A 27,794-nucleotide genomic window follows, 5' to 3' on the forward strand; every position below is an offset into this window, starting at 1 on the left:
ACACATGCAAACACACCTCACGCACACATGCCTCACCCACACATGCAAACATACCTCACACACACAAACATACCTCACACACACAGTCACACACAAACATACCTCAAACACACACAAGCACACCTCATGCACACATTCACACTCACAGACATACTTTACACACACACCTCACTCACACATGGAAACATAGCTCATACATACACACCCCTCACACACACACACAGGCAAACACACTCACACACACAAGTATTTCTGCACCTATCTTTGGGTATATACTTTCAAAACTTCACAAGTTCATGCTGATGCCCCAAGGCTTCTTCCTCCCCTTCCTCCTCCTCAGGTGTGTGACTCCATTCTGTGACTGGGAGAGAGCTGCCTCCCATTTTCCTCAAGATATTCACTGCCACCCTCCATTGACAAACTTGGTTGCATGATGCAGCCAATCTCCCAACCTCCCCAGCCACCTCTGAGACCTTGCTCCCATCACCCTGGTTCTCTGCCCACTGGGCACGCTGCTCCCACACCTCTGCCTCGAAGCCACCCTGCACCATCCACTTCCTCAGCCACCCGTGTCCCTGAACTTGGAGGACAAATGAGGGAAGGGAGGATGGAACCACTGGCTATCCATATAGAAACAAAGAATGCACACCTCACCAACAGCCAATTCCAGCTGCAGTGTGGGCCAAAAAGGAACAGGAGGGAAGCTCCTGAGAGATCAGCTCTTCACGACCTGTTGCTGGAACTTCTTCACATGACACAGAAGCACCAGCCATAAGGGAAAGATGCAGCTCTGACCCCATTTAAATGGCTAACTTCCACTCATTGACACATCATAGAGTGAGAACTGTAAGTCACTTTGTGGGAGCAGCACCTGGTGATATAAATATCAGCCACATCTAGAATATAAAAAAAACTCCTGTAACTCAATGAGAAAAAGGTAGTCAGTCTGCTAGAGAAATGGGGATTGAAGGGAGACTCTATCCCAGTGGCTAACGACTGCAGAAGAGGGCTGGCTCATTAAGTGGTCAGGAAAATGCAAATGAGGCTGTACCCAGAAAGCAGCGCGGGGGTGGGGGCACTTGCACTGGGGGCAGCCTGGCACCTTCTGAGCCACCCAGTACATGCACACCCTGTGGCCGATGCCCCACCTCTGGTTCCAGGGTCCAATCCACAGACACGCATGCACCGGGCACCCGGAGACCCAGACTGGGGTCTTAATCCTTAAGCTTCTCAGCCCCAAGTGGATGACCCAGATCTCTACTGACAGTAGAATGAGCATTCACACACATCCAGTGGAACACCGCACAGGAAAATCCCACACAGTGCCCTACAGCTACACGCACCCACCGTGGAGCTCACAAAGTAGAGCTGAGCGGAAGCAGTCCCATACAAAGGAAGCTGTTCTGCATGGTGCCATTTTTGTAAATAAGAAAAAAAAAACCAGACCTAACAAGTCTATGCTTTTTGGAGATGCATGTTCCGAATGGTAAGGCAAGAACGAGGGGCCAGGGGGCTGCCTCCTGAGGACGAGAACAGAGCCAGCGTCAGGGCTCTGCCTCTGACTTCAGTGGTTACCCAGGTGTCCACTCCGTGATAGTACAACAGTATGCAAACTTGTTCTGTGCACTTTTCTGCAAGGGTGCTGTGGTCGCGCCATAGAAGAGGTAGGAAACACACCCACCCAGGTGGCTGTAACTGGGCACAGGTGTGCCCTCGGGCCCCCAGCTTTCTGTCCTCCAGCCTCCCCTTGACATGAAAGCGTACCTTCCTTTCTCAAGAGCCACTTTGGAGAGACTTAGCTTCCAAACACAGCTGGGCGCCCGGCCTCTAGTGCAACGTAAACGCACCTGGGCATTCCAAGAACGTGCACGGTCTGCGCTGCAGACCTCCCGACCCACGGGCCCCTGCCTGGAGCATGGCTACCGAGGTGCCGTCCAGCTTGGAAAGGGGAAGGATCGACCGTCCAACATTCACTCACAGGCTGCCCTTGCTGCTTGCCTCCCCACACAATGTCAGGCCAGCTTTCTTTCTTTCTTTCTTTCTTTTTTTAAGATTTTATTTATTTATTTGACAGAGAGATCACAACTAGGCAGAGGCAGGTAGAGAGAGAGGGGGAAGCAGGCTCCCTGCAGAGCAGACAGCCCGACGCAGGGCTCAATCCCAGGACCCTGAGATCACGACCTGAGCCGAAGGCAGAGGCTTTAACCCACTGAGCCACCCAGGCGCCCCTCAAGCCAGCTTTCTGAGGGGCAGACCCCAGGGCTGGGGGTTCCCTGAGAACAGCCCAAGGCATCTGGGCCCTGGAGGAGCAGGAGGCGCCAAGGGTCCTAGGCCTTGGCTGAAAACACAGGAGGAATGTTTACAAGCAGCAGCATCCAGTGCAAGCAGTTCAGTGTGGTATTCGGACGCAGTGTCTATTCTAAGCATCAGGGAAAGTCCACAACCATACAGAGGGCCTGCCACACCAACCGGGGGCAAAGGGGACCAGCGTGTGGCTCTGCAGGCGCATGCGTCCAAGGCCACCAGCCTCCTGGATACCTCTGGTTCTTCGATCACCTGCGAGCCACCTTCAGGGGTGTAGCAGCAGCATGTCTGGCACAAAAGTGCTTTGCAAAAGGGTGTGTCCCTGACAGGCCTTGTCCTCTGGGGACTGGGAACCGTGGTGCCTAGATGCCCAGGATCCGAGTCCACGGCAGGAAGGCAGACCTGCCCTGGAGGGCATTCAGGAAAGTTTCACTTAAACTTAGACATAAGCTCATTCTCTCCCCCACCAGCCCCTTCCTGCTGCCTCCTGGCCCACCTCTCACCTGAGTCTCCAGCCTGGCACCTCTTCAAGGCCGTGGTAGCAGTGCCAGAACACGGACCCTCTGGGCTCTGCTGCCCGGTCTCCAGATGCTCACAGCTGGGCCCACCACACAGCTTCCTCTGTCAGAAGTGCCACATGCCCACCCTGCTCTCCTTGTCACCGGTCAGCCCAAATGCCATGGACCTGGGCGCCCCTGTGGCACTCCCAGTGCCCAGAGAGGGTGGCTGCTCTCAGGGTTTGGAGTACAACCCCAATCAGTGGGCGGGTTTTAGACACAAGTTCTACACCACTGCATGGAAAGGGGACCGCTCATCAGAGGAGGTGTGGTGACACCAGAGCCCTGGGGTCCACAGGAAGGAAGCTGAGGCTCCTCTAAGAAGAACCCTGGAGCTCAGCCATGGACCCCTAGCTCTTGCCACTGGAGACCCCTGGCAGACCAGGGAGGCCTCTGCTCAGGCCACTACAGAGTTGTTTTGTGTGTCCATCAGGCTCGTCTCAGTAGGCACCTGCCTGGACAGAGCAGTGGTCACAAAGACCGCAGTGACGGGCACCCAGTGGATCTGGACACTGCCTCTGGATGGGCCAAGGGCAGAGATCACACTGCTCTGGAGGGGCTGCCCTGGCAGCTGGGGGAGACCCCGAGAACAACCAGTGGCAAGTTCATGGCCCCTGCTGAGGGCCACAGCTTGACTCCTTTGGGACTGTACTCGCTGCCATCAAGACCCACCTGAGCAGCTGGTGCCCTTGAGGCAGTGTCCGCAGCCAGGTCACACACTGGCCCCCGTGGCCATCCAGGGTTGCAACTGCCCTCCGTGTCTGCAGGCTCCAGATGTGCACCAGCCCGCTCAGGGACCTGTTGTGACAAGCGCAAAAGCACAGGCTCAGGGAGAGGGATTGTAAGTTAGTCCCAGCATGCTCTGCGGGGCTGGCGGAGAAACCACCCAGCTGGTGGACCAGGCATTTCAGTCGGAGCTTTCAGTTTAGAGGACAGCTGGATGTGTGAACTAAGGGTAAAAGTGGCACAGTGGTCCTTTACCAGGGATAGCAGGCAGAGAGCCCTCAGGAGCCTCAGAGGGCACCCGAGGCAGAGTCCACTCCTCTGGAGAGACATAGGGGGCTACAGCTGACACTGTAAACTGTGTGGTGTCTGTGAGAGAGGGCGTGCTCCCTGCCTCCTCCAAGGGGGCCAGGCCCGAGGGACGGCTTGTCGGTGGGTTCTGAAAAGTCCGTGTGCCCGAGGGATGGGCAGTCTGAGCCTGTCACTGAGATCCCCAAATGAGCCCTTGGCTCACCAGTAGCCCACTGCCCCTAAATTCACCATGGGCTAACCCCTGGGGTTGGGTTGGGGCCCGAGCTACTCACCCTGAGAGGAGGAGTGGGCGCCCCTGTCCTTGGGCTCCTCCGAAGAAATGCAGCGCATGCACCGCCGACTGGGTACCACGGAGGACAAACTGGGGGTCCGGCGGTGGGAGTGGGTTGGCTGCCATACTGGCTGGGGGTGCAGGCACCTGGGGACGAAGGAAAGGCATAAGTGACCCACCTGTTGTCCTTCAGGAAGGCAGTAGGAGCCTCCCTGGATGCTGCCCAGCCCCTTCAGCCTGTCTTCCCTCCCACCTATTGGCCTCTACACCCAAATGGCATCACTGTGGCCCCAACCTGCACCATCTCTGGGGGGGCACAGTGGCGCCTGCACCCTTCTGAGGTCACTCTCACCCTCAGCACCCCGCATAGAGCCTGCCTCTGGCCTCCAAGGCCTGCTGTTCACTCACCCTATATCCTCTGACTCCCTGAATCCCACTGGCCACAGCAGCGGGAGGAGTGACTCCTCCTCCCTCAGCCTGGCTTCTCCACTCCTGGGCTGTCCACACGCCTGGGGGTGTCTGTCCTGCCTCTGAGCCTGGCTGAGTACTGCAAATTCAGCCTCCCTCCTCCCTCATGAGGCCCCTCTCCTCTCCTCCCTACAGTAGAGCAATGACATGGCTGGACATGCTGTCCACTCTGGCTCCACAGCAAGCTCAGGGAACAGGGGCCACACTGGCCTGCTCCCCCCAGACCACAGGCCTAACCACCGGCATCAGGCACACAGCAGCTCCTCAGCACGTGCATATTGCAGGGATGAACCGAGGGACAGACAAGAGGTGTGTGGGGGCCCTGGGGGCTGGGGGAGTGAGCAGGACCCAAAGATAGAAAGGAATCTCTCTCACATGTGCTGCAGACCCTGCCTGCTGGGTCCTGAGGGCCTATACGTCCGCCCTCAGAGAAGGCAGCACCACATTCACTGCTGGAGAAAAGGAGGCAGGGAATGGTCTGGTGAGCTACCCCAGGCCCCTCAGATTCAGGCCTGAAGTCTGCACGCTGCCACCAAGAGGCAGAGCGGCCAGTGCACTAGTGTGTGGGGAAGGGGTAGGGACTGAGTTACCATGTCACTCCCCAGGAGGACTGATATGACAGATAAGTGACCCTGCCTCAAATCACTGGTCCCATGGGGCCCACCCTCCTGAAAGGAGAAAGCCTCCCAGGGTCACCACTGAACCCACCCCAGCAATGGTACGGGGGGGGTTGCTGGACCAGATGTGACCTGCTCCAATGACCAAGAGGCACATCTGTCAGCCTGCAGGTCCCAGGCCAGGCTGAGAGTACAGAGGTAAAGGCCAGGAGCAGACTGCTGGGAGGCTGCAGCAACTTCATCAGGGGGCCTCAGCTGGGATCTGAAAAGCTTCCCCACCTGTCCCTCTCCAGCCTGGACACAGACCAGGGAGGAGGCTACCTGGCCGCTGAGGGAGCCACAGCCACCAGGGGAACTGGGCAGGGCAAAGAACAGGAGTAGAGAAGATAGCATTCCTCCAGGAGGGAGCCTTTACCAATGCCAGAGGCTGGAGGGGGTTCCAGGCCAAAGACAGAGACTCACATGGGATGGGGGCTGAGCCAGAGGACAGGCGAACACGCAGTCGCAGAGGAAGGAGGGGCGTGAGTTTCTCCAGCTGGAGACTGGTCCAGGCACCACTCAGCCACACCCTCACTGGGAAGCCCTGTACCTCCCCTCGTTGAAACCATCCCAGACCCTTTCCTTCTCTCTCTCTCTCTCCAGAATAGAGCCCGGGGTAGCTTCACTAGAGTGTAAGGTTCAAACACCTGAGAAATGCCACTGTCAAGGCAGCTGGGACCTTGGAGGCCAGGGGGCTCTGAGTCACCAGACAGGAGGGGAGGGGGGGGGGGCAGGTAGTGACCTGAGACTTCGGAGACGACTGGAGCCAGGGAAACGCTGCAGAGACCCGGTGGAAAGCCACTGCCAGCACCAGGCCAGCTGAGGCCTGGTCCACATGAGGGCTGGAAGTAGGGTTGGGGCTGATCCTAATGACTAAAAGCAGACATGGCAGGGCTGGGGACAGGAAGGGGCAGATGCTCACCCTTACTGGGGAGACCATAGGCAGCCGCTCCATTGCTTGATCCCGTCTCTGTCAAAGAGAAGGAAGGGATCCCTGAGAATGGACCTTACAAAATGGCCAAGTCCCTGTTTGTTTCTTTCTTTTTTAGGGTTTTTGCTCTGAACGCCTCTCTCAGCTTTAGCTAAAAACTAACTGACTCTTCCCAAACGCAAGGACGGCCTCCTGTGGGCAGAGACCTGACCCCACATTGCTCCATGACCCATGGCCCCTGCTCTGTGGCCTGGGACAGGTGAGCTGCCAGGAAACACTACACGCACACACACGGCATTCATGCACACATATGTGCACACGGACAGAGGGCACACACTCACATGTGTACACACGCACGCACATGCCTGCACACACTCACACACACACACAGGCAGCACAGGGGCCTTGGGCGGTGCCAGCCAAAGCGCAGCCCACACTTGCCACCTGCCTGCGGCCTGATGGGAGTTTCCAGAACCTCACCAGCACAAGGCTCCGTCTGAGGTGATGAAATCAAGTTCTCCTCTATTGTTTCCCCAGAACTGCGGGGAACAAACCCGTCACGTTGTTACAACAACCAAACTGTTCAGGCCAAAATGATGCATCAGCAATTAAGGGCTCCATCATTTCAAGCAATTAAAATAAACGCTTTATTTGAAAACTAATTAATTCTAGCTACATATTTTTCCCATGACAATATCCTATGATTACTTGATTTATGACATCTAATTATTCTTTATTAATCTAATTGAGAATAATCGCGTTATCCTATCTCCCCTGGCAGTGAGCCGCCTGGAGCGGAGGCCGCAGCCCCTTGTGCAACACCGGTGCGCGGTACGAGCCACCCGCCACTGCCTCATTCCCCTGTTCTGTCACTCGTCTTTTCCTCCCAGAGGGCAAAGGAACATGAAACTTAATCCACCGAGCACAACTTTGGATTCTGCCTGTTCTTCGAGATGTCAAAGAGTGACACATTCTTTTCAAAATTAAAAAGAAAGACAACCTGACAAAATTTGCGCAACTCTGACAGCCTTTCCAACCGATGCTGCGAACCCCGAAAGCCCCTCAGGCCCTGGGCCCATGGATGGAGGATGACAGTGCCCCCCTGCGTCCCACCTCAGAAGCAGCAGCCTGGCAGGCCTCAGGGTTAGCCCCACAGAGAAGGGCCCGGATGGAGCCTTCCTCCTAGCATGAGGAGCAGCAGGCAGACAGGGTCCCATGGGGAAAGGCATAGGTGGCTGGGACCAGACTACACCCGGTACTCACCCTCCCACCAAGCCATGCATGCCTCAGGCAGGCACAGCAGCCATGGGACCCAAGGGTGCCCCTCATGGGGAAGGCAAGCAAACAACCAGAGACTGGCAAATGCAGAGGAGGCAGGGAGGGCCAAGGGAGAAGATGGTACCCAAAGATCACAGCCTGATCCCTGAGTCAGCCCTGAGTACCCACCGTGCCCTCGGTCACAGAACCCTTTCCTTTTACTGCAACAGGACCGCTGGTCCTTGAAGAAGCTTGGAATCAATAAGGAGCAAGAAGTGAGAAGTGAGCCAAAGCAGGGAAGCCACCACCAGAGTCAACCAAGCACTATCCCTGCTGACTCCAGCCCACCATATCTTGCCTCACTGACTGCCTATGCCTGGGAGAGCAAGGACAAGCCACGTGGGATGCTGCGAGTACCTCAAACAGCACCCCCCCACCCCAAGCCCTCCATAAGTGGGCCACAGGAGAGCACAGAATGGCTTCCAGAAGCCCCACCAGGCACCTAAGAATTCCATAACCAGCAGAAACTAGGGAGGCACCACTCTGTGACAGGATAGATGCCCACAAAACAACTAAAATAAAAACCCAAACTCGGGGCGCCTGGTTGGCTCAGTGGGTTAAAGCCTCTGCCTTCGGCTCAGGTCATGATCTCAGGGTCCTGGGATGGAGCCCCGCATTGGGCTCTCTGCTCAGCGGGGAGCCTGCTTCCCCACCCCCTCTGCCTGCCTCTCTGCCTACTTGTGATCTCTGTCAAATAAATAAATAAAATCTTAAATAAAATAAAATTAAAAAAACCAAACTTTTCAGTACAACACAAAGCTATCCCAAAAAAAAAAAAAAAAAAAAAAAAGTTTAGAACCTTCAAAGGCCAAACACTAAGTAAGCAGAAGTCAAACATAGTAAGGTCTATGGAGCTCCCCGCAATTGGCACCTGCCCTGAGGGCATTTGCTACATTAGTGATCTAGAATTCTGGTTCTAAGGCAAGGCCTCCAAGTCCATGAAGACAAAGGTTAGGGCCTTCCCAAAGTGGACAATCTCCTAGGAACATCTCCATAAAGATGAGACCCCACAGGACTAAATGCTCAGTGTTAAACTGAACCAGAAGTAGACCTACACCAGAGGTGCCAGAATGATGCTTTAGTCCTAATTTACACCACCTCAGGAGGTCTCCAAAACTTCAATCTGTGAATGTCTCTCAGAAGGAGCCCACCTTCAACACAGGCCTGAATCAATTCACCGATAAAGTGCTATGAAATGCAAGCAGTCAGAACTCATAGAAAAGAAAAAGGAAACACAGCACCATGAGTGAGAGCCATGAGAAACAACAAAAGGCAGAACTAGACCCCTAGAGCACAAAGCATCCAGACATATAGAATAAAGATGTTTAAGGCTCTGAAGAAATAGAAAGAGGGGACTAAAATCACAAGTGGAGAGCAAGAGATCACAAAATTCACCATTCAGATTTGAAAAAGGATCCAACTGGGTGAAAGGCTGTTGGGAAACAGGAGATTTGCACAGTGCCAAGGTATTACATTACAGATTATTTACTGATTGCAGAAGGAGAATGTTCCTTAATAATGGAGACATCTGGCTGTCACCACCTTCACCGTGAGATTGAAGCTAGCACCACCAGTAGTAAACAAACCAGCATCACTTATCTCCTGAGGTGATGCCAGAAAACATAGCACCATCCTCGTACACCTGTGCCAATGACTTGCAGAAAACAGACACATCCAGATTACAGGATATTGGGAAAGGCAGCTAGCTCATACTTATCAAAAAGGTCAAGATCAAGAGAAAAAACAAAAGCAAAAAGCAGGGTGAAGGTTCTAAGTTGAGAGACTAAGGAGGCATTGTGACCAGATATAACACATGAACCTTGACTGGATCAGAAAGGTAAGGGAACAACTGGGGAGTTTCTGAATATAGACTGTAGATAATATGGAATAACTGTGGGGCACCTGGGCCACTCAGTCAGTTGAGCATCTGACTCTTGATTTCAGCTCAGGTCTGATCTCGGCATCAGGGCAGAGTCGGCTTGGGATTCTCTCCCTCTCCCTCTGCCCCTCCTCCCGCTCATGTTTACTCTCTATATAAAGAAATATAATATCTTTTAAAATATGAAATTATTGTTCATTTTCTTGGGCAGGATAATGGTATTTTGCCTAGAAGAATGCCCTTATTCCCAGGCTACAGTGTTTTAGGGCTGAAACGTCATGATGTCTGCACACTGTTTGCAAATGTTTCAGAAAGAGAAATTCTGATCTCTATCTACATACAGACAGGTAAAGCAAATGTGGCAAAATGTGAACAATTAATGAACATAAGTGAAGGATATGTAAGTATTCACTATACTATACTTGCAACTTTTCTGTAAAATTATAAAAATTATAAATTATAAAATTAAAATTATAAAAGCATTCTTAAAATTATAAAAGCATTCTAGAGGAAGGAGAGGAAGACAAACCCACACTGGACTCATATCTAGAATAAAGAACACACAGATCAATACAATAAGAAAGCAAACGCCAAAAAGGAAAATAAGTGAAAGACTTGAACAGATATATCACAAGAAACATAAATGGCTAATAAACATATGAAAATTTGTTTAACCTAATTAATAATCTTGGAAAGCCTGTCAAAACCACAATGTGATATAATTACACTCCTAGCAAATTAGCAAAAGATTAAACAATCTGTCAAATGTTGACTACAATGTGGGACAACCTGAACCCTTTATCTTGCAAGAGAGAAGATAAATTGAAAGAATCACTTTGGAAAACAATCTAGGACTAGTCTGCACACCTTATGAGGCAGCAACCCCATTCTTAGATAAATACCCTAAAGAAATTCTCACATATGTACAAGGAGAGGTTTGTACAAGAATGTTCATAGCAATATTATGCATGCTAATAAAAACTAGAAACAATGCAAAGGACCATCAACTGCACAAAGTAAGTACAAACATATAATAGAATATGCCACACTACTGAAAATGTATAAACTCCAGTCTCACATGACTGAAACTCAAAATGATAATTCTCATTAAGAGACATTAAGAACATAAAAAAGGAGGCTATAGACAGGGAGAAAATATTCATGACACATATATCTGATGATAAGCCATACCCAGAATACTCAGAATATAAAGCTAATAAGGAAAAAAGGTGGGGGGAGGGTGCCTGGGTGGTGCAGTCAGTTATGTACCTGATTGGTTTCAGCTCAGGTTGTGATCTTGGTTGGGGTCCTGAGACTGAGCCTAGGGCTCTGCATTCAGCACAGTCTACTTGGGACTTGTCTCCCTCTCCCTCAACACCTCCCTCAGCAGCCCCCCCACCACTGACTCATGCACACGTGCTCTCTCTCTCTCTCTCTCTCTAAAATAAGTATATAAATTTTTTTAAGTTAAAGTGATTCCAAAAGGCTAAAACTAGAGATGGACAAAGGTATTTCAGACAAACAGAAACAGTAAAAAAGCAGGGGTTGAAATACGATGTCAACAAAGTTGAATTCTAGCCAAAAAGCATCAGAATTGACAAACCCAGATACTTTGCAATACTGAAAGCTGCAATTTACAATGAATATATGATTGTTTCGAATATCTATGTACTAAAAGACAGAAACACCACCTTTATAAAACAGAAACTACAGGAAATGCATGGAGTCACAGAAAAAATTCACCAATAATTGGAGAACAGGATATACTACTACTCTTAGTACAAATCATAGCAAGTGAATAATAAATAATAAGTAAGGAAATAGAAGACTCCAAGGGGTAAATATTATGGATCCATATGGAACTTTACACCCAGAAAACAGAGACTAGCCCTTCTTCTCAAGTGCATGTGAACATGTATAAAAATTGTATACTGGGTCACAAAAAAAAAATCAGTAAGTTCCATAAAGAAAAAATATTATAAGCACACACTATGACCACAGTGCAGTTATATCAGAAATTAGCAATTTAAAAACTAAAATGTCCTCCCAACTAAAAATTTAAAACCATTTATTATACAACAAATTTTAGGTGAAATGGGAAGTACTTAATCTACTAACTTTAAGAAATGACAATGAAAAGCACTATAAACCAGAATTCATGAGGTATATTTAAAGTGTTGATCAGAGGGAAAGTAGAGACCAATATAACTTATGATTATCATACAAAAATAGTAAATAAAATATTAGCAAACAAAATACAACATCAAATTAAAGAAATAATACAGGATGACCAAGTGGAAATGTAAGGTTAGTTGTTGTTTTTTTTTTTAATATTTTATTTATTTATTTGAGAGAGAGAGAGTATGTGTGTGTGAGAGAGAGCAAGCAAGAGAGAACATGAGCAGAGGGGGTGGGAGGCAGAGGGACATGGAGAAGCAAGCTTCCCACTGAGTAGGAAGCCTGACACCAGGGTTGATCTCAGGAACCTGGGATCATGACCTGAGCCGAAGGCAGAGGCTTAACCCACTGAGCCACCCAGGTGCCCCAATACCCATTTTTTATTAAAACATTTAACCAGGGCACCTGGGTTTTTATTAAAACACTTAACCTGGCCCCCTGCTCAGTGGGGAGTCTGCTGCTCCCTCACCCTCTGCGCTTCCCAATCACTCATGCTGTCTCTCTCTCTCTCTCAAAATAAATAAATAAAATCTTAAAACAAAACAAAACAAACCCCACCTAACCAAAGAGAAACTTACGGGTTTCTTAAAAATTATTAAAATACACACATACACACACACACACACAACCTCCTTCTACAGTCAAAACATTACTTTATGAAGAAATATTGGAGGTATTTTCTCTAAGATCAGAATACCCAGTATCTATACTACTATTCAACACTATACTGAAAATTTAAGCCAATGCAATTAAATAAGAAAAATCAATTAAAGGCATATGACTTGGAAAAGAAAACATTCAATGATCTTCCAGATGACATGATGATACACTTGAAAGCCTTAGATAATCAATGATAAAATAAATTCAAATGTTAAAAAAAAAAAAAAAACCTTAGTATGGTATCGGGAAAAAAACTAACAAAGAGAACTTAATAGCTTCCATATGCACAAATAATAACTTGTTAAGAGAAAATTTCATTCACAATACCAATTAGAAGATAAAACTAAGACATTTCTAAAGTTTATCATGTCAAAAGAGATAAAATTCAAATATCTTTACAATATACAGAAATCTTCAAAATTAAGGAAAGAAATTCTGAAGACCAAATAGAAAATGGGCAAAGAAATGAATTCACATTCACAAAAAATGAAAATGGCCCTTAAACATATACAAAGATGCTTAATATGACTCATGGGGAAATGCAAAGTAAAACTACATTGACAGGTTTCTGGATCTGGCGAGGATGAAATAAATTCACCATAGCCCCTTTCTCTGGCTGACTATGACTAAAAACTCTAGACAAAGTATAAAAAGCAATTACCTAAAACCTCTGAAAAGTGAACAATGACAGACAGATTTTGGAGGCAAGTAAAACCTTGGAGGAGAAGTGATCTATATGGGGTGAGTTTTCCAATTTTATTCGTATGTCTTGGGGCATTGCCTTGGGTAGGCCCAGCTTGCATAGCTGCAAGGCAGCAGTAGCTAAAACTTAGACTAGTTTCTGGACAACTTTACAAAGAAAAAGTCTAAAGAATGTGAGAGGAAATCCCTGATGGCTTTTCTCTTCTCTCTCAGCACTGCCTGGACAAGAATGGGCCCTGGACACAGAACTGTGTGGAAGAAGTGACTCTGAGAGAAACCTCTGTCTTTTTGGCCAGAGGAACCATAAGAAGCGAATCCTGCTGGATGGAGTGTGTGTGCAGAGTTAGGCATGGGGGTGGGGAATGCAGAGAGGAAAGAGCTAAAGAAAAAGGTCTCTTAATTCTGTGAATGAACTCACAAAAGTCCCACGCTCGTTACTGAGTTTCATAAGCCTGGGAGAGACCCAAAGGAACCTCTCAAAAGCTTTGAAAATTGAAGAGATTAAAACCAAAGCCCAAAAAGGGCAAGACAGAACTTGTGTGGCAATTCTAACTGGGCTGACTGCCTGCTAATACAAAACTCAACATTCTCCAGAGGACCCCATGTAACACTCAACCAGAATATGTCTAGGATATAATACAAAGTTATTCAACATACCAAGAACCAGAAAATGAGAGCAGTTCTCAAGGGAAAAGTCAACTTACAGATGCCAACTTTGAAACTATTCAAATATTGGGAATATCAGAAAAGGATTCTAAAGCAATTTCTATAATTATGCTCCATGAGGCAAAGGTAAACATACTTGAAATGAACAGAAGGAAAGTTCTCAGCAGAAAAACATAAATTAATTTTTTGAAATTTCCAAACAATAATACAATATCCAAAACAACAACAAAAAAAAATTCAATAATGGAATGGGAGATGACAAAGGAAAGAGCCAAAGAACATGAAGATTGGTCAACAGAAATTATCTAATATAAAACCAGAAAGAAAAAACATTGAAATAAATAATTAGAGCATCAAGGACTTGTGGAATAACAGTAAAATGTCTGAGATTCGTGTCACTAGAGTCTGGAGAAGAAGAGAAAGAAATGGAGCAGGAAAATTACTTGAATAAATAACTATCTGAAATTCCACAAATTTGGGAAGAGACAAAAATTTATAGATTTAAGATTTCAATGAGCCATAAGCAGGATAAAACCACATTCAAACACAGCATAAACTGCTGGAAAATAATAAAGAAAAAATCTTGACAGTGATGACACATACATAGGAAAATAACAATCTGAATTAGTGTGGATTTCTCATCAGAAACCACGGAAGCCAGCAGACAGTGGAATATCTTTAAAGTATTGAAAGAAAAATAATCTCTATATCCAGTAAATTCTCTTTGGGGAATGAAGGCAAAAACTGATATTCTCAGATGAAGGAAAACTGAGAGAATATTTGGCAGCAGATGTGGCCTAAAGGGAGTATTAAAGGAGGTTCTGCAGCTCAAAAATAATGTTAATCAGAAGGAATCATGGAGGGGCGCCTGGGTGGCTCAGTGGGTTAAATCCTCTGCCTTCAGCTCAGGTCATGATCTCGGGGTCCTGGGATCGAGCCCCACATCGGGCTCTCTGCTCAGCGGGGAGCCTGCTTCCTCCTCTCTCTCTGCCTGCCTCTCTGCCAACTTGTGATCTCTGTCTGTCAAATAAATAAATAAAATCTTTAAAAAAAAAAAAAAAGAAGGAATCATGGAACTTCAAGAAGGCAGGGGAAGAGAAATAGTAAATATCCAGGTAAATATAAAAGACAAATTTTCACCTCTTAAGTGAACATGTATATTGTTAAAATGATAATACTGTCTGTTAGGATTCTTAATAGACAGCTATCACATGAAGGCAGGAGGGCAAGGGGACCTATATGATTATAAGGCTTCTATATTTTATATGAAATGAAAAATAATATTAACCCAAAAAAACTGTGAAAGGTTGAGAATGTACACTGCTACCTCTAGAGGAACCACTAAAAACATATAATACGGGACGCCTGGGTGGCTCAGTTGGTTAAGCAGCTGCATTCGGCTCAGGTCATGATCCCAGTGTCCTGGAATCAAGTCCCACATCGGGCTCCTTGCTCAGCAGGGAGCCTGCTTCTCCCTCTGCCTCTGCCTGCCATTCTGTCTGCCTGTGCTTGCTCTCTCCCCCTCTCTCTCTGACAAATAAATAAATAAAATCTTTAAAAAAAATTAAAAAAAACATATAATACAAAGAGATACAGCTGAAAAGCCAACAGAAAAATTTCAACAGAGTATTTGAAAATATTTAAATAATTTATAAGAAGACAGGAAAGAAGAGACCGAGGAACCAAAAAATTAAAGGAAAAAGAGAAAACAACAAAAGAGTGAACCAAAATAGAATCATATCAACACCTACAATAAATGTAAATACTCTTAACATGTTAGTTATTAGATCTAACAATTATAACCTATTAAAAAAAAAAGACCCAAATGTAAATTATCTGGCAGAAACCCACTTTCAATATAAAACACAGATTAAAAGATGAAAAAGAATTGCCATACATATAATAAAAGAAAGTTGGTTGGAGAGAATATGTTAATGTCACAGAAAGTACACCTCAGAGAAAGGAATAGTACCAGGGATAGGAAGGATAGAAAATAATAAAAAGTATCAATTCATCAAAAAGATGTAAGAGTCCTAAACATGTATTCAGCTAACAAAAGAACTTCAAAATGCATGAAGGAAAAACTGATGGAACTGAAAAGCAGAAATAAACAAATACATAATTATAGCTAAGACTTAAACTCCTCCTTAGAAATTAGCTGAATAGGGGCGCCTGGGTGGCTCAGTGGGTTAAGCCGCTGCCTTCGGCTCAGGTCATGATCTCAGAGTCCTGGGATCGAGCCCTGCATCGGGCTCTCTGCTCAGCAGGGAGCCTGCTTCCTCCTCTCTCTCTGCCTGCCTCTCTGCCTGCTTGTGATCTCTCTGTCAAATAAATAAATAAAATCTTTAAAAAAAAAAAAAAGAAATTAGCTGAATAAATGGCCAAAAAGTCATACAGATTCCTGATTAATACTATCTACCTACCTGACCTAGCTGACATTAAGAGAATACTCTACCCAACAGAAAAAAACACATTCTTCTCAAATGCACATGGAATATTCATCAAGATAGACCATATCCTGGGTCATAAAACCTTAAAAAATGAAGAAATAAAAACATACAAAATATCTTCTCTAACATTATGGAATTAACCTGGAAATCAATAATGGAAAGGTAACTGGAAAATCTCCAAATATTTGGGAAATGAACAATATACTTTGAAATACTCAACTGGTTAAAGAGGTACATAGTCCCAAGAAATTAGAAAATATTTTGCACTTAATAAAAATGAAAAACAAAATAATCAAAATTTGTAGGACACAGCTAAAATGAGGCATGGAGGAAAAAATATAGCATTAAATGCCGACATTCAGGGTACCTGGCTGGCTCAGTCAGTACAGCATAAGACTCTTGGATCTCAGGGTTGTGAGTTCAAGCCCCATGCTGGGTGTAGAGATTACTTAAAAAAAAAAAAAAAACCTATATTAGAAAAAGAAAAATCTCAAATCAATGATGTAGTCTTCACTTTAAGAAACTAGAAAAATAAGTGCAAAATAAGCCCCAAAGCAAGCTAAAGGAAGGAAATGATAAGGATAGAGCAGAAACAAATGAAATAGAGAATAGTAAAAAAAAAAAATGGAGAAAATCAACAAAACCAGAGACTGGTTCTTTAGGAAGATTTACAACATTGATATATCTCTATCTAAACAGATAGAAACAAACGATCTTCATGAAAGGATTATCACTCGAGACACAACAAATGTTAAGGAAATGCTATAAACAACCCAATGCACATAAGCTTGACAATTTAGCAGAAATGGAACTGAAGGCCACAAATATTAGAATGGAAAAAATAAAAAAGAACAAAACCAAGTGCTGACGGAAACGTGGAACACAGAATTCTCAACACTGTTCCTAAGAATGCAAAATGTTACAAGCATTCTGGAAAACACCTGGGTAGTTTCTTATACAGTGAAATATACATGTATCATATTGCCTGGCAATCCTACCCCTTGATAATTATCGGAGAGAAATGAAAATTGATGTGCAAACAAAAGCCTGTACATGAGTGTGTACAGCAGTTCTGTTCACATTGCTCCCAATGACCATTCACAGGTGAATGGAATACTCTCAAGCAATAATAAGGAACTACTGAAAAACGCAACAACATGGATGGATCTCCAGAGAATTATGGTGCGTGAAAGGTTACGTACAGTATGAGCCTAGTTATATGGCATTCCGGCCCAACTAGGCAGAGAGCACAGGTGGGTGGTGGCAAAGGGCCAGGGGTTGGGGGGAGAGACTGACTATTGAGGGGGAGCAGGAGGAAGGTTCTGAGATAATGGATCAGCTTCTGGGTTGGGATTGTGATGGTGCTGGTGCAGACAGGTGTTAAGAGTCACTCAAAGGACATTTCATAGTAACAATCATATTAATAACAGATCTTCATGATATATCAGAATGAAATAATAAAATAATTTAAAAAATAAACGGGGGAGAGTAGACAAATATTGCATGTAGGAAAATTCCCAATCATTTGTGGAGATACTCAGCCCTCAAGGAACCCTTCATGAGGGGCGGCCCATACTGAGTCCTTCCTAAGAGGACAGTCTGGAAAGGGAGAGAAAAGACTAACTTTACAGAAAGGAAACCTGACAACCACTACCTCAGCCAGGTGACCAAGGCCGACATCAACGGTGATGTCATTTTGACAGTATGTACCATTAATATGTGATGAGATGATGTTTTATCTTTGAGGTCCAGCTCCCGGAACCCACAGCCCCAGTCTAATCTTGAGAAAGACACGTGACATAGCCTAGCTGAGGAACGAACGTTGCACAAAAGACCTGACTGGTACCCCATAAAACGGTCAAAGCTAGAAAAATAAGGGAAGTCTAAGAAACTGTCACAGCCCAGAGGACACTAAGGACACCCGACAACGAAATGTAATGGGATGCCCTGGATGGCATCCTTGGACAGAAAGGGGACGTTAGGTAAAAACTCAAGAAATCTGAATAAATGTAGACTTAAGTCAGTAATGATGCACCAATGTCAGTTCACGACTGTGACAGCTGTACCATGCAAATCACATAAAATGTTAATAAGAAGAGAAGAGGACTCGAGCACGCTTCTGTGCACAAGGTAATGCACTGGGCCACTACTCTCTTGGGATCCCAGAAAATGTTCTGTGATGCTATTTTTTCAAATAAAATATATTAGACAATATTGTGCTGGGTTTTTTTTTCAAGCTCCAGTCTATAGGAGTTACCACTAACACATTATGAAAACCCAGTTTCCTGCTTAGACTTTTCTGGCTTAGAGACAACTTCTAATTCTACTTAGGCGGCTTTAAAAACATTCAATGCCAGGGGTGCCTGGGTGGCTCAGAGGGTTAAGGCCTCTGCCTTCTGCTCAAGTTGTGATCCCGGGGTCCTGGGATTGAGTCCTGCGTCGTGCTCTCTCCTTGGTGGGGAGCCTGCTTCCTCCTCTCTCTCTCTGCCTGCCTCTCTGCCTACTTGTGATCTTTCTCTGTCGAGTAAATAAATAAAATCTTTAAAAAAAAAAAAAAGATTCAATGCCAATTTTTAAGGGCTTAGCCCACTTAAAATAATTCACCATCCTGTTTTTGCCCCCAGAGAAGCAGATTTAAATTCATCAGTAGTGTTCCTAATAGTTCCCTAATAGCTAAGCAAATTAGCTGATGACTTTTGTTATAATCATCATCACCACCATGGTCACCTGGAGAAGTAGAGCAGCGTGCCAGGGAAAGGAAGAATGCATCTGCATCAGCCAGACCAGCTCATTCTCTGGCCAGCCATCCTAGTGGGAAGGCTCTGAAGTGGCTGGCTCTCTAGGCTGGCAGGAACAGAAACCCACTTTATGCTTCCCAGGCTACACCTGGGACCGCAAAGATGCTCTCTGGACAGGCCTGTCCTGAGCACTGCTTCGTCACCCTCCAGCCTTCCTGATCAGGACAGACTATAGCAAGAGTCCCAGAACTGGCCCTTGGAAGCCACATCACAGACACAGTGACCTGGGCAGTCCAGTCCAGGTCACTGAGAAACTTTCCAGGGCTGCTGCTTCCCACCATGGGAATAGAGGTTTGACCACTGCCCTCCATGGTCTTTGAAATACAAGGAGTCCCAGGGGAGTCAGCAGGTGCACAAACAGGCATCAGGAACCAGCCTACAACTTAGGACAATCCCTTTCCAAGTCGTCACCCTGTCGCTGAGGCCCTGGGGGTCTGTGTCCCATCCACAGCATTGGCTTACCACTGAAGCCAGGGTGGGGGCAGCCCAGTAAATGATGCCCAGGCCCCAGAGGGGTGGTCCTGCCATAAGTAAGGCCAGGGGCACAGTCCCTTCCAGGGAGGCCGCACTACGGGGCACCTGGGTGGCTCAGTTGTTAAGCGTCTGACTCTCGATTTCGACTCAGGCCATAATCTTAAGGTTGTGAGATCAAGCTCTGCACTGGGCATGGAGCTTGCTTGAGACTCTCTCCCTCCCCCCTGTCCCCAAAAGCAAAACAAAACAAAACAAAACAAAACCAGAGAGCCTGGACCTGCCCACAACAGCTTTAGAAAGTGTGTCTGGATGAGACAATGGAAGGAACAAGCCTGGGGGACAGTAAGATCCCTGTCCTGTTACCTGCAGCTCCCGGCCACAAAGAACTGGACACACTCCCCGAGCCAAGGAAAGCACGCTGCACCTCCCTGCTCAGGCCCATGGACTGCCAGGCACAGGCCCAGCCTAGGAGGGATCGGGGCCAGCCGGGCCCATCCCGGCACTAGCCCAGCCTGTGCCCACAGCACCCCTCCCCAGCCCCGAGCCAGGGAGGCAGGTTTGCCGGGGGTAACTCAAACTTCACAAAGAAACCATTTCTGGAATGGGGCTCCGTTTGGCGATTCGGAGTCAAAGGCGCACTTCATAGCTCCTTTCCAAACCCCATGCATTGTCAGGGCCCTTTCCTCTTTGAAGCCTCGGTGAGTGATTGAAGCGTCTACTTTCCGAGGGGCAGATAGCACTGGGCCGGTAATCTGACTCTAAGCCCAGGGATAAAGGTAGTTTGTTTCCTCTCAGCCCATCTGTCAACACCTCCTCAGTAATTAGCCCTAATTATTACCAAGGGCCAGCCTCCCATTCGGTTATTAAATCAGAAATAGTATCGTGGCCGGGCATCTGTCAACGCCCGACTGGCGACCTTGGATTCATTGAATCCTCTGTCAGTATCCCTGGCTTCAAAGATGCAGATCCCAGGGAGGGGTTCCGGGGATGGAGTGCGGCCAGCCCTGCCAGGGAGGGAGGGCTTAGGTGAGGGAAGACAGTGCTCTGAGCAGCCCTGCGCCCCACAGGCCCCATCCCTGCACCTGCCTTCCCCCTGGGCAGCAAGTGCGCACCCCAACTGCGACCATCCCCACCTCTCCTGGTGACTGATGGAACTCTGTGTGTACAGTGTGGGGTGTGTGTGTGTGTAAAGAATGCCCTCCAGCAGCGCTTACCCTAGGGGACCAAAGGTCAGTCCCAGGCCTGCCTGCCTCCAGCACAGCCATGTCCCAGGAGCAGCAGGTGAAGGTGACCTGAGGCTCCACAGGGCCCTGTGCTGGCTGCTTCTTGAGAGTACAGGGAAAACTGCCAAGCCCTGCTGCCAGGAGCCCCCTCTGAGCTTTGAATACAGACAGGGCATCTCTCCAGGGGCCAGAAAGACCGAGAAGCAGATCTGGGGGACAGCTGTTGAAACAACAGGCTTCTGTGGTGGAGTCAAGAGTGCTGCACCCCTGAAGGCCCTTGGGAGACTGACAGCCACCTCCACCCTCAGCCTGAAGCTTCTCGGTCTGTCCAATAGCAGCGAGTCACTTGTCCCATAACTTGGAGTCCTGCTCCTGCAAAGCTCATACGTTCCTGGCTCCTCTGAGCGGGGAGGTGCCCCGTCCTGGCCCCAGGAGCTCCTTGCCTGCAGTAAACCCGGCAGTGCCCCACGTGTCTAGACATCATCCCGCCAGGTCTGCAGGCACCCCTTCTGGAAGGGCTCCATGGCGTTTGGAGGAGAGGGCAATGGAGGCAAAGTTACAGTCAAAATCCCTGGGACGTGGCTCCTCTGTGGGCATCAAGGCCCATGTGGTACAATGGGTGCCCAGGCAGAGGGGAGCATAGCGCTCCCAGCCGCATGCCTGCTCTCCCCTGCCACACCACAGCCAAGACCCTGCTGGGTGCTCTGCCGGGGCTCCCACGCTGGCCGGGCAAGACAGCACCGGGGCGGCTGGAGTGAGCCTCATAGACAAAGGCACAATGATGTCGGACAAACTGGCAGCTGCAGTGTGTGAGGTGTGGCCATGTGCTCCGCAGCCAGCAGGGGCTTTGGAGCTGGGCCGCTGAAGCCAGCAGTTGCAGACTTCTACTCAGGATGGCGGCGGGGGCGGGGGGGGTGTGAGGCCAATCTTGCTAGACTAAAAGGAAATGCCAGGGAGAGGGGCTGCCAGGTAGCTGAGGCAGGCCGGCTGGGCAGGCAGCACCACTCCATGAACAGGCACCTCAAGCTGCAGCTGAGGACGCCCATCACCCCCAGAGGCAGGTCCAGGGAGCCTGGAAAGATGGCAGGAAGGAAGTCCAGTTCGGGAGCACTTTCAGCTGGCCTGCCCCCACAAACTTCCAGGCAGGGGTGGGAAGCCAGCCAGACCAGCAGCATTTTTGTCCCCGGTGAACACACGGAAAAGCTCACCGTTTTACAGGAAGTGCGACCATTCCCACACACCAGTGACAGCCTCTGGGGCCTGCTTCCGCCATGAGATCTGGTCCACGGCAGCCAGCTGCCCAGTGCTGATGACAGCCCTTCGACAACTCTCACCCTGGGCATGGAATGGGCCAATCCCCAGGGGATAGTGCCCAGGCAGCTCCTGGGAACCTGATCCCACTGGGAGAGAGAGTCTGTAACCATGGTGGTGGGGATACACTTTCCGACAGGTATCCACGTGTTTGCTCCTGCGACAGAGGCTACCTGCCTGCTGCCTCCTAGCACATGCAAGGCAGAAATTCTCTCCATTACCCAGGCAGCAAAGGGAGCCTTGCTAAAGTTCAGCAACTTGTGGGGGCTAAAGGGGGACAGGGGGCATGGGATGTGATGATAGGGGCCAGGAAGCCATGGTGGAACTCAGGAAGCGGGAACCTGAGTGGGGTAGGAACACAGGGGCAGAGCTGTACTGGCTCTGGGGTTACCCTCCTGCCCGTCTCCATCCATGGCTCCCATCTGCACCCTGATTTTCAGGGAAAGGAACAAAGGGGTCTTGGTGGTGGGAAGGTTGCCATGTCCTAGAGGACAGTGCACTGGATGGGTTACCTGGTCACCCCATGCTTCCTGAATTCCCCTACCCTGTAGGCCCTCACAGGCCTCCCATCTCTCTACCTGTGGCCTTCAGAAAACCTTGGTTTTGGTGCAAAAGTGTCAAGGCGAATAACACTCTGCACTCAGGACCTCATGGGGCATGAGAAGCAGCACTCCCAGTGCCAGGTGTCCCTGCACCGACCACACAGCACCTGCACATATGGCCGAGTGTGGGCTCACTGTCAGCCCAAGCCCTGTGCTACTTAGGCACACAGGTGGAGGAGAGCCCGGAATGCTCCTCTCCACTGTTGGCGGCCCCTCCCGGCAAGTGGATGAGCACCCAGCACCCACAGGCCCCAGCCCTGGCTGTGCCCCTCCTGAGGCCAGGAGAGAAGGAATGGGCTGCCAAGGGCACCCCGCAGACCAGGGACTTCTTCCGGGCTCACCATCAACACCCTTGTAACAGAGATCACGTTGTCCATTTACAAATGAGGACACCACAGCCTGAAGAGAAAGTGAGCTCAGGACCCCTGCTGTCTGGCACGGCAGAGTTGGCCAGCTGATCCACCAACAGGGTGCCCCCAGGATAGGGACTGACCAACGCTGGAGCCAAGCAGACACACCACGGTCCACTGTACCATCCTCTCCATGTCTGTTTTTGACATGTGTTTTTATAACTAGCCAAAACAACTGAAAAAAGTGTCAGTGAGGGGGAGGGAGAGTTGGGAATATTTCTCTATCAAATAATGAACACTCACTATAAAGCCAGATAATTGGTGGAGGACCAGACCAGAGAGCCAGGCATGTATGAGAAAGATGGCACCATGGGCAGGCTGGGCCTGCCTGGCATCCTTAACCTGGGGTGGGAAGGTCTGCGCCCTGTGGGAAAAGGGTCCTCTACTCTTTAGCGTAGGACAGGTCACGCTGTGGAAAACACGAGCCCCCAAACTCAACGGCTCCATACCTCAGAGATTCCCACTCCTGTTATAAGTCTGGCACAGGTGGGTAGGGGGCCCTGCCTGTCACTCAGCGATGCTCCAAGGGTGCTCACCATAGCACTGTTGGAAATTGCAAAAATGAAAAACAAGAACTCCATCATGGGTATTATTAGGGGCAAATTGTGTCCATCTCCCTCCCCCCCCAATTCACATGTTGAAGTTCTAGCCCCTACCCTTTCAGAATGTGACTCTATTTGGAGAGAGGGCCTCTATAAAAAGGGTATTAAGGTTAAATGAGGTCATGTGGGTGGTCCCTAATCCAACAGAACTAGCCCTTATAAGAGGAATTAGAACCAACAGGCACAGAGACACACCATGTGAGGACACAGGGAGGAGATGGCCATCACAAGCCAAGCAGACAGACCGCAGGAGAACAAGCCTGCTAGCACCTTGATCTTGGGCTTCTAGCCTCCAGAACAGGGAGGAATACATTCTGTCGTTTAAGCCCCACAGCCTTTGTAAACTTGCAGGCATCCTTCCACGGGTACTGATGAAGGCCTGCCCCCACTCTGGCATAGCTGCCCTGTTGAGTGTCAGGTTCACCTTCACCATGCTGATGGCCTCACCCCACGGGAGGATTAGCCACTCATCTCTCAGAACTCAGGTGTGGTTTGGCAGCTTCCTTTGGCCACCATCATGGAAAAGGAGTGACAAGTATCACTTGTGGTTCACTGTGGTCTTTCCCCTGCCTCTGTGGTTGTGGAGAAGTGCGTCCAGTGAACTCCTGTTGGCATGGTTCCTCTGCCATGGGCGGAGGCCATACCGGTTGGTCTGTGACAGATGAGTAGTGAGACATGGGAGGTTGTGACTGCAGCACAGTCTGGCTCATCCCAACTGATGGGACTGGACAACAGCTCTATTTACCTCAGTCCGTGCTATACGACCTTTGGGCCATTTCCAGTCTTGCTGTTAATGCGGTGAGTGCCTGCTAGGCACCTGACAGGGCTCAGGCCTTACCCATTTGCTCTTCCCACTGCCTTATGAGGTCAGGCGACACCAAGGACCATGAGCTTGCAAGTGGAGGCAAGTTGTGACCGAACTCAAGTCCATGCTCTGAAGCCCCACACTGAGGAAGAACAGTGGCCATCTGCATGTAAGCAAGCGGTCAGGGTCTGTGTGCTTAGAAATGTTATGGGGGGGTGCCTGGGTGGTTCAGTGGGTTAAAGTCTCTGCCTTCGGCTCGGGTCATGATCCCAGGGTCCTGGGATTGAGCCCCACATCAGGCTCTCTGCTCAGCAGAGAGCCTGCTTCCCCCTCTCTCTCTGCCTGCCTCTCTGCCTACTTGTGATCTCCGTCGGTCAAATAAATAAATAAAATCTTAAAAAAAAAAAAAAGAAAGAAAGAAAGAAAAAAGAAATGTTATGGGGGTGATTTGTAGTCCCACCAATAGCAAAAAAAAGCCTCTTTCTCCATACCTTCAGCAATTCTGGATATTTAGAACTTTGAAAGTTCTGGGATCACAGGCAGAAAAAAAAAAAAAAAATCACCCATATTTCCCTGTAGTACTTCCATGATTTTTTTTAAAAATTGACATCTTTAATCCATCTGGAGTGGAGCCTGGTGCAGAGTGAGGTGGGTATCCAGTTTTACTGTTTTCCAGATGGCTAACCAGTTGTTCCAACTCCTTTTACTAAATAATCCATTTCACCCCCATTAATTTGAAACCATACCTTTAGCATGAACCAAATTCCTTCATTTATTTGGCTTTATTTCAAAGTTCTCTATTCTCCTCTGTTCATCCATCCACACCAATTCCAAGTACATTCATTGTTGCAACTTTATGAAGAGTGTGGTCCCTCAGAGGACTGTATCCATGATACTTCTGGTGTTCAACTTTTCCTCGGAGACATGCACTTTAAAAACTCTTTTATTGTGCCCACTGTGTCCTAGCTTTAGGAAATAAAATCTCCATGTTATTTCCAAGGCCAAGTACGGGACAGGCACAATGATCTGGTAGACAGACCCTAGCACATTGGCCGGACCCTGAGCACAGCCAGCAAACCTTGCCAGACTGTCCTGGTCCCAGAAGCAGCCTCCTCTAGCCTCACACCTATGTGTGAAGAGCCGGGAGTGGTGAATGCCCTGAGGATTCTCCTCCCATCATGCATGGCAGGGCCTCCTCTTCTGGTTCTCTGTGTTCCTTCTCCCCGCTCAGAACGGGAAAGCAGCTAGGTCACTGCATCTACCCAAAGACAGGGCACAGCATCAGCTGCCAATAAAACGTCACCCTGCAACACCATATGCACTGCCTAGCTGCAAGGCCAGGCCAGAGCCCTCCCCTCCTCTCCTGATGCCACCCTCAAGGGCACCCAGGAACTGGCAACCTTGCCTTTGCCGCTAAGGCCCCACCCTCATTTCTTGTCCTTTGTGATGAAAGCCCAACCACAACCAGACCCATTTTCCAAATTAAAATATAGGTCGTCTGACCCCTCCACAGGTCCTCTTGGGCCTGTCTCTGGAGAGGTGGCCCTCAGGAGAGGGATGCCAGACTACAAACCACGCTGGCAGGAGCTGTCTGGGGCCCAAAGGAGATGGCCCTGGGGTCAGAAGGGAAGATGGTGATCTTGGCTTAAAGGGATTCACTTCAGATTCACTACATGTGGATGAAAAAGGTGCCCTATGCAGAGGCCAGCACTAGAGGGGATGTCAACTAAGGCACTGGGCCATCAGCCCAGAGAGTAACCCCAGGTTCTACGGTCAGAGACGTCTTAAAGATATGATATGGCCAAGAATATCAGACCCACTGGCAGGCCAGGGTCTGCCCTGCCATGGGAAACAGTCTGAGCTGGGTCTGGAAAAGGAGGAGGGTCCAGACTTGAGCAATAGCAGTGGCAGGGTAGGCAGCAGTGCGTCTGGGGCCGGGTAACAATGTGCAGCGATTTCCTACACTTGATCAGAATCAAGGCGGCAGTGATTTCTTCTGTTCGATTGCTTGTTTGCTTTTAGGGTTCTATCAGCTTCCCACTTATTTCTAAGACTTGCACCTGTTTTACTTACAGGGCATCAGGGCCATAAAACAGCTCATACATAAAACCATCTGAAGCCAGAGACTTTAAAAGTGACAATTACTAAATAAAATAATCCCAGCAGTGTCTATTTTACTTAAAAATTTTTACCAGATGTTTATTTGCTTCCTAATTTTTCTCTAAAATAACTAGTTTTAGGGGCGCCTGGGTGGCTCAGTGGGTTAAAGCCTCTGCTTTCGGCTCGGGTCATGATCCCAGGGTCCTGGGATTAAGCCCCGCATCGGGCTCTCTGCTCAGCAGGGAGCCTGCTTCCCCAACTCTCTCTCTGCCTGCCTCTCTGCCTACTTGTGATCTCTGTCAAATAAATAAATAAAATCTTTAAAAATAAATAAATAAATAAATAAAAAGAATAACTAGTTTTAGCAGCAGTTCACATTTCTACTTACTTTTTCTTCCTACTTTCCAGGAAAGCATTGTTTCCATAACTGTAAAATTGGAGGGATATGACGTTCTTGTCTAATTATCCCTCTGGGTAGGGGCACTGTACCTATCCTATGTTAAACTTGGCTGAAAGGAGCTTCTGAACTTAGTTCTCATTATTAGAAAATCCATCCTTGTACAGAACAGGTCTTCCGTAATCCCAATCCAAACCTCTGGCCCCTGGGTCTAAAGCCCTGGTTTGCAGCCTGCTGCTGGATTTACTTCCAGCTCTAGGAAGTCAGTTCTCAAAACCACACTCTACCTGCCAAGCCTCCCGCTCCCACCCACCTATTCAGCCTAACTCCTGCCTTCAACCAGACCCTTCAATTCTCAAAGCCCCCACCAGAAACCACACCTCCAACACTGACCTTGAGTGCTCGAGGCTAGGGCCTATCCTGTTCCCAACAGAAAAGGCAACAGTGCTCCTGCTAACAAAATAAGGGCTCTGCCCGCCGGCACCCACCACGCCACAAGTGGAACCATGGATTCAACATACGTTTAATGAGCACCGAACTGTGTATCAGGAACACAAAGCTGACTGAGATGGAGCTCCTGCCCTAGAGGCTCACAGTCTACCCAGAGATCCAAGTCATTTATAGTGTTATGGTTTAAGCGCAGAGTGAGCAATGTGCAAAAGTGGGCAGGGAGACAGGGACCGCTGAAGAGCAGAAAGTGGGAGGGCAACATAGGCAAAGGCACTGAGACAAGAAATTCATGCCAACTTCTGAAGAAAACCAGGTATCACTAGAATGTTGATAAACAAAAGAGGAAAATGAGAATTGAATTGAGACTGGCCAGGAGGCCTGTATCTTACCTTCCTAGCTGGCCAAGGCTGGTGGTAAGCCCAAGGGAAGCATCTTTCTCTGCCATCCAACTCATACTAAATGATCAAAGTGGCTGCTTCCTCCATGCAGCCGTCCTTAAATTCCAGCCCAGAGGACAGAGGTCACAGGGAGCCAAGATGGGGAAGTGG

General features: G+C 48.3%; 1 protein-coding gene across 2 annotated transcripts in view; it reads right to left on the bottom strand.

Annotated features, from left to right (window-relative positions):
• The window catches only part of LOC111142656 (G protein subunit beta 1 like), a 60,913-nt gene that overhangs the window by 29,127 nt on the left and 3,992 nt on the right, over window positions 1–27,794 (bottom strand). For both annotated transcript variants that reach the window (XR_002640278.1, XM_022495971.1), the window contains exons 2-4: window positions 6,214–6,261; window positions 4,169–4,314; window positions 3,534–3,659 (exon numbers count right to left, since the gene is read on the bottom strand). Coding sequence is in view for 1 of the 2 variants with exons in the window: in XM_022495971.1 (XP_022351679.1) it covers window positions 3,534–3,659; window positions 4,169–4,314; window positions 6,214–6,246 (305 nt within the window). In the remaining variant the exon portion in view is untranslated. The remainder of the gene's footprint in view (window positions 1–3,533; window positions 3,660–4,168; window positions 4,315–6,213; window positions 6,262–27,794) is intronic.

This window comes from Enhydra lutris, unplaced genomic scaffold, assembly GCF_002288905.1.
Source record: "Enhydra lutris kenyoni isolate GAN:26980312 unplaced genomic scaffold, ASM228890v2 scaffoldscaffold8, whole genome shotgun sequence".
NCBI lineage: Eukaryota > Metazoa > Chordata > Mammalia > Carnivora > Mustelidae > Enhydra > Enhydra lutris.